The 15,037-nt window shown below is 43.0% G+C and overlaps 1 protein-coding gene across 1 annotated transcript; it reads right to left on the bottom strand.

Moving 5' to 3' along the window:
• Positions 1-3,613: 3,613 nt before the first annotated feature.
• Positions 3,614-14,749, bottom strand: LOC109906318 (uncharacterized). Its single transcript, XM_031793076.1, has 9 exons — positions 14,719-14,749; positions 13,395-13,923; positions 12,371-12,465; positions 11,543-11,716; positions 9,921-10,106; positions 9,315-9,471; positions 8,636-8,690; positions 7,396-7,857; positions 3,614-4,327 (listed from the first exon to the last, which is right to left on the bottom strand). The coding sequence occupies exons 1-9, from the start codon at positions 14,747-14,749 to the stop codon at positions 4,169-4,171; spliced, it is 1,848 nt and encodes a 615-aa protein (XP_031648936.1). The 3' UTR covers positions 3,614-4,168.
• Between the last annotated feature and the right edge of the window lie 288 nt (positions 14,750-15,037).

Raw genomic sequence — 15,037 nt, 5'->3', positions numbered from 1 at the left:
ACATAGACAGCCATTTTCACGTCTATTTAAGTCAAAACTGTAACTAAGCAACTCAGGAACATTGGTAAGCAAAACCTGGACCCGTACAAATCAGCTGGGCTTGACAATCTGGACCCTCTATTTCTGAAACTATCTGCCACCATTGTCGCAACCCCTATTACCAACCTGTTCAACCTCTCTTTCATATCGTCTGAGATCCCCAAGGATTGGAAAGCTGCCACAGTCATCCCCCTCTTCAAAGGGGGAGACACCCTGGACCCAAACTGTTACAGACCTATATCCATCCTGCCCTGCCTATCTAAGGTCTTCGAAAGCCAAGTCAACAAACAGGTCACTGACCATCTCGAATCCCACCGTACCTTCTCCGCTGTGCAATCTGGTTTCCGAGCCGGTCATGGGTGCACCTCAGCCACACTCAAGGTACTCAACGATATCATAACCGCCATCGATAAAAGACAGTACTGTGCAGCCGTCTTTATCGACCTTGCCAAGGCCTTCGACTCTGTCAATCACCATATTCTTATCGGCAGACTCAGGAGCCTCGGTTTTTCGGATGACTGCCTTGCCTGGTTCACCAAATACTTTGCAGACAGAGTTCAGTGCGTCAAATCGGAGGGCATGCTGTCTGGTCCTCTGGCAGTCTCTATGGGGGTGCCACAGGGTTCAATTCTCGGGCCGACTCTTTTCTCTGTGTATATCAATGATGTTGCTCTTGCTGCGGGCGATTCCCTGATCCACCTCTACGCAGACGACACCATTCTATATACTTTCGGCCCGTCTTTGGACACTGTGCTATCTAACCTCCAAACAAGCTTCAATGCCATACAACACTCCTTCCGTGGCCTCCAACTGCTCTTAAACGCTAGTAAAACCAAATGCATGCTTTTCAACCGGTCGCTGCCTGCACCCGCATGCCCGACTAGCATCACCACCCTGGATGGTTCCGACCTAGAATATGTGGACGTCTATAAGTACCTAGGTGTCTGGCTAGACTGCAAACTCTCCTTCCAGACTCATATCAAACATCTCCAATCGAAAATCAAATCAAGAGTCGGCTTTCTATTCCGCAACAAAGCCTCCTTCACTCACGCCGCCAAGCTTACCCTAGTAAAACTGACTATCCTACCGATCCTCGACTTCGGCGATGTCATCTACAAAATGGCTTCCAACACTCTACTCAGCAAACTGGATGCAGTTTATCACAGTGCCATCCGTTTTGTCACTAAAGCACCTTATACCACCCACCACTGCGACTTGTATGCTCTAGTCGGCTGGCCCTCGCTACATATTCGTCGCCAGACCCACTGGCTCCAGGTCATCTACAAGTCCATGCTAGGTAAAGCTCCGCCTTATCTCAGCTCACTGGTCACGATGGCAACACCCATCCGTAGCACGCGCTCCAGCAGGTGTATCTCACTGATCATCCCTAAAGCCAACACCTCATTTGGCCGCCTTTCATTCCAGTACTCTGCTGCCTGTGACTGGAACGAATTGCAAAAATCGCTGAAGTTGGAGACTTTTATCTCCCTCACCAACTTCAAACATCAGCTATCTGAGCAGCTAACCGATCGCTGCAGCTGTACATAGTCTATTGGTAAATAGCCCACCCTTTTTCACCTACCTCATCCCCGTACTGTTTTTATTTATTTACTTTTCTTCTCTTTTGCACACCAATATCTCTACCTGTACATGACCATCTGATCATTCATCACTCCAGTGTTAATCTGCAAAATTGTAATTATTTGCCTACCTCATGCCTTTTGCTACTGTGTTATTGACTTGTTAATTGTTTACTCCATGTGTAACTCTTTGTTGTCTGCTCACACTGCTATGCTTTATCTTGGCCAGGTCGCAGTTGCAAATGAGAACTTGTTCTCAACTAGCCCACCTGGTTAAATAAAGGTTAAATAAAGGTTAAATAAAAAAAATAAAAAAAGCAACTCAGGAACATCGGTAAGCAACTCAGGAACATCGGTAAGCAACTCAGGAACATTGGTAAGCAACTCAGGAACATTGGTAAGCAACTCAGGAACATTGGTAAGCAACTCAGGAACATTGGTAAGCAACTCAGGAACATTGGTAAGCAACTCAGGAACATTGGTAAGCAACTCAGGAACATTGGTAAGCAACTCAGGAACATTGGTAAGCAACTCAGGAACATTGGTAAGCAACTCCAGTGTCTATTTGGCCTATGTTTTTGGTTATTGTCCTGCTGAAAGGTGAATTTGTCTCCCAGTATCTGTTGGAAAGCAGACTGAACCAGGTTTTCCTCTAGGATTTCTCCTGTGCTTAACTCTATTCCGTTTATTTTATCCTAAAAAACTCCCTAGTCCTTGCCGATGACATGCATACCCATAACATGATGCAGCCACCACCATGCTTGAAAATATGAAGACTGGTACTCAGAGACATTTTTGTTGGATTTGTCCCAAACATAACACTTTGTATTCAGGAGAAAACAGAAAGAAAAGGGGCCACATGTTTTGCATTAGTACTTTAGTGACTTGTTGCAAACAGGATGCATCTTTTCAAATATTTTTATTCTGTTCAGGCTTCCTTCTTTTCACTTTGTCATTTAGTATTGTGGAGTAACTGCAATGTTGTTGATCCATCCTCAGTTTTTCCCTCTCACAGCCATTAAACAGTAACTGTTTTAAAGTCACCATAGGCCTCATGGTGAAATCCCTGAGCGGTGTCATTCCTCTCCGGCAACTGAGTTAGGAATGACGTCTGTATATTTGTAGTGACTGGGTGTATTGATACGCCATACAAAGTCACATTATTAACTTCACCAGGCTCAAAGGAATATTCAATGTTTGCTTTTTTTATTACCATCTAGCAATAGAGGTGCTCTTCTTTGCAAGGCATTGGAAAACCTCCCTGATCTTTGTGGTTGAAATTGTGTTTGAAATTTACTGCTCAACTGAGGGACCTTAGAGATAATTAGAGATAATTGTATTTGTGGGGTACAGAGATTAGGTATCATTCAAAAGTAATCTTAAACCCTATTATTGCACACAGAGAGTTTATTCCTAAACTGATTTAGGCTTGCCATAGCAAAGGGATTGAATACTTATTGACATTTCAGCTTTTCATTTTTTGTTTATAAAAAAATTTTAATCTTAAAATCTAATCTAAAAACATAATTCCACTTTGACATTATGGGGTATTGTGTGTGGGCTAGTGACACAATTGTAAATGTAATCCATTTTAAATTCAGGCTGTAACACAACAAAATGTGGAAAAAGTCAAGGGGTGTGAATACGTTCTGAAGGCACTGCATGATGATTGTTAAAACTGTCCGTGCTTCAGTTACAAAAGTAGACATTAACCTTGCAGTGTGTTTGTCACTCTACCCTGGGCTTCAGTCAGCGAACAACAAGTATTGTGTCGCCCCCCAGTGGCCGAAAGAAAGAGCAGGCACAATCTAAATGGCAAGCACAGGAAGTTGGTGGCACCTTAATTGGGGAGGACGGGCTCGTGGTAATGGATGGAGTGGAATCAGTGGAATGGTACATGGTTTGATGCCATTCCATTTGCTCTGTTCATGCCATTTCTTATGAGCTGTCCTCCCCTCAGCAGCATCCACTGATGTCAAGTGAAGGAGAATCAATTTTGATGGTCCGATTTTTTTATTGAAATAAAAGTATACAAAGCATATTTAAGTATACAGCAAAAAGATATTCAAAGGGTTTCAGTAATACGCCTACAGTAGAACAATGAAATATCTTGTTGCAAAACAAGCAAAACTGTTAAGTACAACATAAAAATATTTTATATGCTGTATATTGGTCATGAATCAGTATAACTCAGTTATATTTAACAGAAAGCCACAAACATACACTGTCTCACTCCTTGTAATAACAGGTCTCTTTAAAAAGCCAATGGTCATTAAACCCTTAACTCTGTTTAAAAGTTCAGATGAGTTTAATATTCTCACACTAAATGTCCCTCTGGGACAATAAAGATTGATCGTATTAATTGACAGATAGTTTCAACCAATGTCAACAATACATTATTCATCCCAACACACACACACACACACACACACACACACACACACACACACACACACACACACACACACACACACACACACACACACACACACACACACACACACACACACACACACACACACACACACCCCTCATAAACCAGTGTCCGACTACATTTCCTCCATCTGTGTCCCAGGATCCAGGGTTGGTGGAGGTATTAGCTCAGACTCAGTTTCAGGCTCAGTCACTGTCACTGGTTCCTCTCTTCCTACCAGAGGTGGTTGATGTTCTGGTTCTAGTTGTAGAACGGATTCTTCCGGTTCTTCCCTCTGTGATGCCCAATTTTCCCCCAGAAGGAAGTAGACCTGATTATGATGTTCACATTATCAAATGCTGTACATGTGTCATTTCTGTGTCTTTTGATGCACAGGCTTCAACAAACGTTATTTTTTGCTTTGTATTCAAGTTGTATTTGGTATTTTATTAGGATCCCCTTTAGCCGCTACTCTTCCTGGGGTCCACCCGAACCCGTGAAGACCTCTACTTTGTTTGGTATTTTATTAGGATCCCCTTAAGCCGCTACTCTTCCTGGGGTCCACCCGAACCCGTGAAGACCTCTACTTTGTTTGGTATTTTATTAGGATCCCCTTAAGCCGCTACTCTTCCTGGGTCCACCCGAACCCGTGAAGACCTCTACTTTGTTTGGTATTTTATTAGGATCCCCTTTAGCCGCTACTCTTCCTGGGGTCCACCCGAACCCGTGAAGACCTCTACTTTGTTTGTTATTTATTAGGATCCCCTTTAGCCGCTACTCTTCCTGGGGTCCACCCGAACCCGTGAAGACCTCTACTTTGTTTGGTATTTTATTAGGATCCCCTTTAGCCGCTACTCTTCCTGGGGTCCACCCGAACCCGTGAAGACCTCTACTTTGTTTGTTATTTATTAGGATCCCCTTTAGCCGCTACTCTTCCTGGGGTCCACATGAAACATGATATAGTACATAGTACAGAACATTATTAGTCAAGGACTGAAATACATACATTTAAAACATCACACACAGCCTACCTATCAGTAGGTACACAATATCTATGTCTAATACATAGAACAGTGCAAATTACAATACCCTGTACAGTACCAGTCAACAGTTTGGACACACCTACTCATTCAAGGGTTTTTCCTTATTTTTTCCTATTTTCTACATTCTAGAATAATATTGAATACATCAAAACTATAAAAGATAAAAGAACACATATGGAATCATGTAGTAACCAAAAAAGTGTTAAACAAATCCAAAATATATTTTATATTCTTCAAAGTAACCACCCTTTGTTTTGATGACAGCTTTGCACACTATTGGTATAAATAACGAAAATAAAGGAAAATCCTGGAATGAGTAGGTATGTCCAAACTTTTGACTGGTACTGTATGTAAAATGTACGTGTCTCGTCACAGTCCCCTTTCTGCTGTAAGGTTTCATCTGTTTCATTAAACTGGTTAAATTGCTAGCTTGAGTTACTTGGGGTGGCAGAGACTTCCATGTAGTCATGCCTCTATTTAATACTTGAGTTACTTGGGGTGGCAGAGAGTTCAATGTAGTCATGCCTCTATTTAATACTTGAGTTACTTGGGGTGGCAGAGAGTTCAATGTAGTCATGCCTCTATTTAATACTTGAGTTACTTGGGGTGGCAGAGAGTTCCATGTAGTCATGCCTCTATTTAATACTTGAGTTACTTGGGGTGGCAGAGAGTTCCATGTAGTCATGCCTCTATTTAATACTTGAGTTACTTGGGGTGGCAGAGAGTTCCATGTAGTCATGCCTCTCTTTAATACTTGAGTTACTTGGGGTGGCAGAGAGTTCCATGTAGTCATGCCTCTATTTAATAATTGAGTTACTTGGGGTGGCAGAGAGTTCCATGTAGTCATGCCTCTATTTAATACTTGAGTTACTTGGGGTGGCAGAGAGTTCCATGTAGTCATGCCTCTATTTAATACTTGAGTTACTTGGGGTGGCAGAGAGTTCCATGTAGTCATGCCTCTATTTAATACTTGAGTTACTTGGGGTGGCAGAGAGTTCCATGTAGTCATGCCTCTATTTAATACTTGAGTTACTTGGGGTGGCAGAGAGTTCCATGTAGTCCTGCCTCTCTTTAATACTTGAGTTACTTGGGGTGGCAGAGAGTTCCATGTAGTCATGCCTCTCTTTAATACTTGAGTTACTTGGGGTGGCAGAGAGTTCCATGTAGTCATGCCTCTATTTAATACTTGAGTTACTTGGGGTGGCAGAGAGTTCCATGTAGTCATGCCTCTCTTTAATACTTGAGTTACTTGGGGTGGCAGAGAGTTCCATGAAGTCATGCCTCTCTTTAATACTTGAGTTACTTGGGGTGGCAGAGAGTTCCATGTAGTCCTGCCTCTCATTAATACTTGAGTTACTTGGGGTGGCAGAGAGTTCCATGTAGTCATGCCTCTCTTTAATACTTGAGTTACTTGGGGTGGCAGAGAGTTCCATGTAGTCATGCCTCTACTTAATACTTGAGTTTCCTAGCCTCTATTCTGGAGCTGGGGACTGTGGAAAGATCAAATCAAATCAAATGTACTTATATAGCCCTTCGTACATCAGCTGATATCTCAAAGTGCTGTACAGAAACCCAGCCTAAAACCCCAAACATCAAGCAATGCAGGTGTAGAAGCACGTTGGCTAGGAAAAACTCCCTAGAAAGGCCAAAACCTCCCTAGAAAGGCCAAAAGACCTCAGGTTGCATGTCTTGTGTGGTACTGATGAGTGTCCGAACTGTGCTGCCAACTGCTTGAACAGACAGTTCGGTGCCTTCAACACATCAACCCCTCTCACAAAGACAGCTGGTGATGCAGTCAATCTCTCCTCAACTTTGAGCCAGGAGAGACTGACATGCATGTGACTGACTCTTTCCCTCCGTGTGTGTCTCTGTGCACCTAGGTGCTGCTTTGTTCTGGACCAACTGCAATTGTACCTATGTCCCTTTGCCGCACAGCCGGGCAGTAATTAAGGTGCGCCGAAACTAGCGCCTGTAGGACCTGTCTGGTCGACTGAGATGTCATGAAGGGAGAGCAACGCCGTATCATGGACAGACCGCTACAAACATGTGGTTCATTCTTGACTATCACTCCACCTGTCGGAGGTTTGAAACACTGAAAAACATCCGGTCTAACTGAACATCCTAGTCCAGACCCAGTCTGTCATACAGCTGTTTCATTCCATTCTTCTTCGTTTGGCTTTTTCAAGCACTTTAAGATAATTTTTGTGACGAGAAGGACTGTAGAAGTTGAATAAATTCCTTTATTTTGAATTGACTGCTTTGAAAAGTGAAGTTTCCACATTCATAGAAAAATATAAAACGTGTAGATAGAAAGACATACCTGTTGTGGCCCTTGTTGTGGCCCTTGTTGTGGCCCTTGTTGTGGCCCTGGCTCTGCCACTTGTTGTGGCCCTTGTTGTGGCCCTGGCTCTGCCACTTGTTGTGGCCCTTGTTGTGGCCCTGGCTCTGCCACTTGTTGTGGCCCTTGTTGTGGCCCTGGCTCTGCCACTTGTTGTGGCCCTTGTTGTGGCCCTGGCTCTGCCACTTGTTGTGGCCCTTGTTGTGGCCCTGGCTCTGCCACTTGTTGTGGCCCTTGTTGTGGCCCTGGCTCTGCCACTTGTTGTGGCCCGTGCTGTGTTGTGGGGCCCCACGTTGTGGCCGTCCCCTGGTAGGCCTTCCACAGCCGTCCATACAGCAGGTCCAGCTTGATCTTAGCATAGAGCTTAGAGGGGTCAAAACCCTGGGGCTGAGGCTGGGGGGGTGAGGGAAGAGGGGGTTGCTGGGGGGGCTCCTCTGTGACCCCCTGGATGAGAGGGAGAGAGAGAGATGTTATTTTGAAAATAATTGGCACCTAAATTATTTTTAATGTTGCTTGTATCACTTTTCATTTCATCATGTTCTATCATGTAAATGTAAAGACCAAATGAAAAAGGAGCACTGTAACAGAAGTGTAATGAAAGCAATTCTCACTGCAATGTTCACATCACACTAAATCTGACCACACAGCAAATGTTATAAAAAGCTTTGCTTGACAGACTGATTCTTCTGCCCTGTTAACAGTACACCAGCTTCTGTGTGTTACACTATTGTGAACCCAAGTATGATAAACACCAAACCACATTTACCAGTGTGTGTGTGTGTGTGTGTGTGTGTGTGTGTGTGTGTGTGTGTGTGTGTGTGTGTGTGTGTGTGTGTGTGTGTGTGTGTGTGTGTGTGTGTGTGTGTGTGTGTGTGAGAGACAGTGAGAAACGGCTGAGCGATGGCCCGAGACAGTGAACAACAGGAAACCATGGTGATAACCATGCAGAATGGGGGGCCCTGTGGGTTTTCATGGTAACGCAGGTCACTATGTTTACTGAGGTCACTCTACCCATAGAGACAGGCAATGGCTCTCTATCTCTATGACTCTAGAGAGACATGTGGTTAGGTAGCCTATATTAACTTTCACCAATGACCTTTTCCGTGTGCTTTAGGTTACAACACTTCCTTTCTAGATAAAGGATTTCTACGTAAGGATGTACGTTTCCATTGTGTCAAAACGGCATGTTAAGCTAAAAGTGTAGCTGAGAAAATAACTTTACTTCTGATTCTGTGTGTTGATCTGTCAGATACGCCTCTACCTCAAACATTCGCCTCCTGGAACAAGAGACAAGAGCAGATAAGTCTTGGTTTAGAGTCAGAGAACTGAAAACATTTGGTGTTAGAGTCAGAGAGCTGATACGTCTTCTTTTAGAGTCAAAGAGCTGCTACGTCTTCTTTTAGAGTCAGAGAGCTGATACGTCTTCTTTTAGAGTCAGAGAGCAGATGAGTCTCGTTGTTAAAGTCAGAGAGCAGATGAGTCTCGTTGTTAGAGTCAGAGAGCAGATGAGTCTTGTTGTTAGAGTCAGAGAGCAGATGAGTCTTGTAGTTAGAGTCAGAGAGCTGATAACCTTTGGTGTTAGAATCAGTGCTACTGGAAACTTTACTGACAGAGAGAGTGAGGCCTGTCTTTCCATCCTGTGTGTGACAGAGAGAGAAAGAGAAAAAACAAAGTGGAAGAGAGAGCAGTGATAGAGATGATGGAGAGAGAGAGACAAAAAGAAAAAACAAAGTGGAAGAGAGAGCAGTGATAGAGATGATGGAGAGACAGTAAAATGAGCTTGGAATAGAGATACAGAGGGAAGAATGATTTTGATAGGTTGAGAGACAGACAAAATGTTTTTCAATGGTCTACAGTAGCCTCATCTTAAACAGCACCAACCTCCACTGAGGTAGGCCTACCTGTGACAGCAGTGTCTGCAGCAGTACTTCCAGCAGTAGTACAGTGAGGTCACAATGCTCAGGATGCTGATGGTAGAGCCTCCAACCAACAGGAACCACTGTTCCAAAGTTCTTTCCCCTAGGAGCCGCTGTGCATCCTCTGACTCCTGGGCCTCTGCTGTGGACAGACACACAGACATGTAAAACACAGTACTTCCAACAGCAGAAGATCATGGGCCTCCACTGCTTTGGCAATGTCAACATATGTTTCCCATGCCCTTATATTGAATTGAATTGAATAGAATAGAACAGAATAGAATAGAATAGAGAGAGAGAGAGAGAGAGAGAGAGAGAGAGAGAGAGAGAGAGAGATAGAGAGAGAGAGAAAATGAGAGAGGAAGTGAGAGAGGAAGTGAGAGAAGGGAATGCCCAGGATGTATTTCACATAGACAGAGAGAGAAACTTTTGTTGAGAGAGAGAGAGAGAGAAAGAGAGAGAGAAAGAGAGAGAGAGAGAGAGAGAGAGAGAGAGAGAGAGAGAGAGAGAGAGAGAGAGAGAGAGAGAGAGAGAGAGAGAGAGAAAGAGAGAGAAAGAGGGAAACAAGATAAAGGTATAGAGGGAGAGTACCAGTGTTTTCATTGATCCGGGTATGTGTACAGTGCTCCAGCACCCCAGAGGGAAATGTGATGAATACACAGCAGAGTTGGCTGACCTCCTCCACAGCGCCTCCCTTCAGGTCGAGTCTGGAACTACGGCTGGAGGCACTACTTTGGATCTTCACAGTGTCGTTGTACTCTGGGACCACGTAGGTACCTAAACGGCATATATATGATATTGATAATAACAACAATAATACATGTTATTTACTTTTTATTCACATACACAAATTCCAAAGTTCTGTACATTATGAGTATAGCATACACATACTACATTGCTAGGTTAAGAGAGAGAGAGATATATATATATATATATATATATATATATATATATATATATATATACAGAGTGGGGCAAAAAAGTATTTAGTCAGCCACCAATTGTGCAAGTTCTCCCACTTAAAAAGATGAGAGAGGCCTGTAATTATAGGTACACTTCAACTATGACAGACAAAATGAGAAAAAAAATCCAGAAAATCACATTGTAGGATTTTAAATGAATTTATTTGCAAATGATGGTGGAAAATAAGTATTTGGTCAATAACAAAAGTTTATCTCAATACTGTTATATACCCTTTGTTGGCTATGACAGAGGTCAAACATTTTCTGTAAGCCTTCACAAGGTTTTCACACACTGTTGCTTGTATTTTGGCCCATTCCTCCATGCAGATCTCCTCTAGAGCAGTGATGTTTTGGGGCTGTTGCTGGGCAACATGGACTTTCAACTCCCTCTAAAGATTTTCTATGGGGTTGAGATCTGGAGACTGGCTAGGCCACTCCAGGACCTTGAAATGTTTCTTACGAAGCCACTCCTTCGTTGCCCGGGCGGTGTGTTTGGGATCAGACCCAGCCACGTTTCATCTTCAATGCCCTTGCTGATGGTAGGCTTTGTTACTTTGGTCCCAACTCTCTGCAGGTCATTCACTAGGTCCCCCCGTGTGGTTCTGGGATTTTTGCTCACCGTTCTTGTGATCATTTTAACCCCACGGGGTGAGATCTTGCGTGGAACCCCAGATCGAGGGAGATTATCAATGGTCTTGTATGTCTTCCATTTCCTAATAATTGCTCCCACAGTTGATTTCTTCAAACCAAGCTGCTTACCTATTGCAGATTCAGTCTTCCCAGCCTGGTGCAGGTCTACAATTTTGTTTCTGGTGTCCTTTGACAGCTCTTTGGTCTTGGCCATAGTTTGGCCATAGTGGAGTTTGGAGTGTGACTGTTTGAGGTTGTGGACAGGTGTCTTTTATACTGATAACAAGTTCAAACAGGTGCCATTAACACAGGTAACGAGTGGAGGACAGAGGAGCCTCTTAAAGAAGAAGTTACAGGTCTGCGAGAGCCAGAACACTTGCTTTTTCGTAGGTGACCAAATACTTATTTTCCACCATAATTTGCAAATAAATTAATAAAAAATCCTACAATGTGATTTTCTGGATTTTATTTCTCATTTTGTCTGTCATAGTTGAAGTGTACCTATGATGAAAATTACAGGCCTCTCTCATCTTTTTAAGTGGGAGAACTTGCACAATTGGTGGCTGACTAAATACTTTTTTGCCCCACTGTATATATATGACATTATTATTATATATGTACCAAACACGGGATGGAAGGTGCCCAGTTTCAGTTTGGTAGTGGTATGGTTGGGACTGCTGATCATCTCCCAGTTGATCTGAGAAACAGTGTCGTTTTCCGACAGGAGACGACAGGTAATAGACAGATGCTCTCTGTCCTGTGTGTGAGACACAGAGATCACACTGCTGGCTATGCCTGTGTGAAGCAACAGGGTAGAAGTCAGTTATGTGTGGGCGCTAGAAAAAGTCACAGCCACTTCCAGTGAAATGAAGTTTTTTGCATTAATACACATTCAGACACACATTCAGACACACACACATACAGTTGAAGTCGCAAGTTTACATAGACTTAGTTCTGAGTCATTAAAACTAGTTTTTCAACCACTCCACAAATTTCTTGTTAACAAACTATAGTTTTGGCAAGTCGGTTAGGACATCTACTTTGTGTATGACACAAGTCATTTTTCCAACAATTGTTCACAGACAGATTATTTCACATATAATTCACTGTATCACAATTCCAGTGGGTCAGAAGTTTACATACACAAAGTTGACTGAGCCTTTAAACAGCTTGGAAAATTCCAGAAAATTATGTCATGACTTTAGAAGCATCTTACAGGCTAATTGACATAATTTGAATTGGAGGTGTACCTGTGGATGTATTTCAAGGCCTACCTTCAAACGCAGTGACTCTTTGCTTGACATCATGAGAAAATGAAAAGAAATCTGGCAAGACCTCAGAAAAAAAATTGTAGACCTCCACAAGTCTGGTTCATCCTTGGGAGCAATTTCCAAATACCTGAAGGTACCACTTTCATCTGTACAAACAATATTACACAAGTATAAATACCATTGGACCATGCAGCCGTCATACCGCTCAGGAAGGAGAAATTGGTGCGAAAAGTGCAAATCAATCCCAGATCAGCAAAGGACCTTGTGAAGATGCTGGAGGAAACAGAAACAAAAGTGTCTATATCCACAATAAAACAAGTCCTATATCGACATAACCTGAAAGGCCGCTCAGCAAGGAAGAAGCCACTGCTCCAAAACCTCCATAAAAAAGCCAGGCTATGGTTTGCAACTGCACATGGGGACAAAGATGGTACTTTTTGGAGAAATGTCCTCTGGTCTGATGAAACAAAAATAGAACTGTTTGGCCATAATTACCATCGTTATGTTTGGAGGAAAAAGACAAGCCTGAAGAACACCATCCCAGCCGTGAAGCATGGGGGTGGCAGCATCATGTTGTGGGGGTGCTTTGCTGCAGGAGGGACTGGTGCACTTCACAAAATAGATGGCATCAAGAGGGAGGAAAATTACGTGAATATATTGAAGCAACATCTCAAGACATAAGTCAGGAAGTTAAAGCTTGGTTGCAAATGGGTCTTCCAAATGGACAATGACCCCAAGCATACTTCCAAAGTTGTGGAAAAATGGCTTAAGGACAACAGTCAAGTATCGGAGTGGACATCAGAAAGCCCTGACCTAAATTCCATAAAAAAATTGTGGGCAGAACTGAAAAAGCGTGTGCGAGCAAGGAGGCCTACAAACCTGACTCAGTTACACCAGCTCTGTCAGGAGAAGCTTGTGGAAGGCTACCCGAAACGTTTGACCCAAGTTAAACAATTGAAAGGCAATGCTACCAAATATTAACTGACCTAAGACAGGGTATTTTTATTAGGATTAAATGTCAGGAATTGTGAAAACTGAGTTTAAATGCGTTTAGCTAAAGTGTATGTAAACAACCGACTTCAACTGTAAGTATTTGACTTTTTTGTCTTCCTCGATTATTTGATAAATGCACTTTCTTGCTCTGTGTGTTCTACTAAACTAAAACTTTCCTCTTATTCTAGTTTTTTGTAAGTGACACCAACCTGTATGTATCAGCACGAGGGCCAGAAGAAAGTAGACCCAGTGTTTTCTCATCTCTTGCTCTGTTGTCAGCCCCACCGATGTTGATCCTCTTCTCTGATCCATTTCTCTGATCCACTTCTCTGATCCTCGTCTCTGATGCTTTTCTCTGATCCTCGTCTCTGATCCTCTTCACTGATCCTTGTCTCTGATCCTCGTCTCTGATCCTCTTCTCTGATCCTCGTCTCTGATCCTCGTCTCTGATCCTCTTCTCTGATCCACTTCTCTGGTCCTCGTCTCTGATCCACTTCTCTGATCCTCGTCTCTGATCCTCGTCTCTGATCCTCGTCTCTGATCCACTTCTCTGATCCTCGTCTCTGATCCTCTTCTCTGATCCTCGTCTCTGATCCTCGTCTCTGATCCTCTTCTCTGGTCCTCGTCTCTGATCCTCGTCTCTGATCCTCTTCTCTGGTCCTCGTCTCTGATCCTCGTCTCTGATCCTCGTCTCTGATCCTCTTCTCTTGTTGTCTTTTTGTTGTTTTCCAGTCTCCTCTTTCACCACATATTTAATTTAATTTATACATTCTGTTTCACTGTGTTTGATCTCTGTCTTCACACAACCTGTATGTGTCTGTCTTCACACCACCTGTCTGTCTTCATAACAGCTGTCTGTCTTCACACCACCTGTCTGTCTTCACACCACCTGTCTGTCTCTGAATCTTTCTGATTCTCTGTCTCTGATTCACAACTCTCAACTTCCTCCTTCCGTACACGTTCAGCCTAACAACTTTTCATCTCTCTCTCTCAATCACTCTCTCTCTCTTTTATATCTCTCTCTCTCAATCACTCTCTCTCTCTTTTTATCTCTCTCTCTCTTACTCTCTCTCTCTCTCTCTCTCAATCTCTCTCTCTCTCTTACTCTCTCTCTTTTTTTCTAGAGAAAGGAAGAGGAAGTGAATTTGAAGAGTGAAGCGATAGAACTGCATAGTTCCATGTTCGTAGACTGCTTGGGTTTTTCCATTGTGCTAGCACAAACCACACACAGATATACATTATATTAGAGAGCAGTACCCAATGCTTCATTTAGTTAAGTACCTCTGTCTTACTGTGTCAAACTCCAGAATGTGGCTTTAATAGGCATTTGATGAGGAAACATAACAGCTGTTTGATGTACTGGTGGAGGTAGTGTGTGTGTGTGTGTGTGTGTGTGTGTGTGTGTGTGTGTGTGTGTGTGTGTGTGTGTCCTGTCTGTTCTAAAAGTAGGCTCTTCTATTATATATTATATTAAATATTGATCACATGGAAATTCCAAACATGAGAGAGAGACGCGCACATCAAAGCTCTCACCACCAGAGGGCACACTGGGCTGCTCCACCATCACTAACAGCTTGCATGCAGTATGTTTCAGCACACCAGACCTGGGTTCAAATACTATTCTACATTTTTCAAACACGTTGAGTGTTTGATCTAGCTTGCCTGGAGTACCATATAGGAGGGTATTGTCATTCTTGGACAGTTATATTGGTTCCATTAAATCAGGGAAGCTCAGTCAAGCACAGATAAAATCATTTGAATTATTTTGAATAGTGTTTGAACCCAGGTCAGCACCACAGAGGTGGTATTAGTCAGTGTAAATTCACATGGAGGAGTATTTTTAGCTCTGCAG

Source organism: Oncorhynchus kisutch, linkage group LG16, assembly GCF_002021735.2.
Source record: "Oncorhynchus kisutch isolate 150728-3 linkage group LG16, Okis_V2, whole genome shotgun sequence".
Taxonomy (NCBI): domain Eukaryota; kingdom Metazoa; phylum Chordata; class Actinopteri; order Salmoniformes; family Salmonidae; genus Oncorhynchus; species Oncorhynchus kisutch.
Note: the sequence above shows the minus strand (reverse complement) of the source record. Positions and strands in the feature narration are given on the sequence as shown.

Bases quoted from the DNA above. Each gene is read 5' to 3' on its own strand.
- LOC109906318 (XM_031793076.1), bottom strand. From the start codon at position 14,749: ATGGTGGAGCAGCCCAGTGTGCCCTCTGGTG. The intron at 7,858-8,635 runs GTAAAGTTATTT...CCTCTCATCCAG, and splicing joins ATCAACACACAGAATCAGAA to GGGGTCACAGAGGAGCCCCC. The intron at 4,328-7,395 runs GTATGTCTTTCT...TGGGCATCACAG, and splicing joins CACAACAAGGGCCACAACAG to AGGGAAGAACCGGAAGAATC.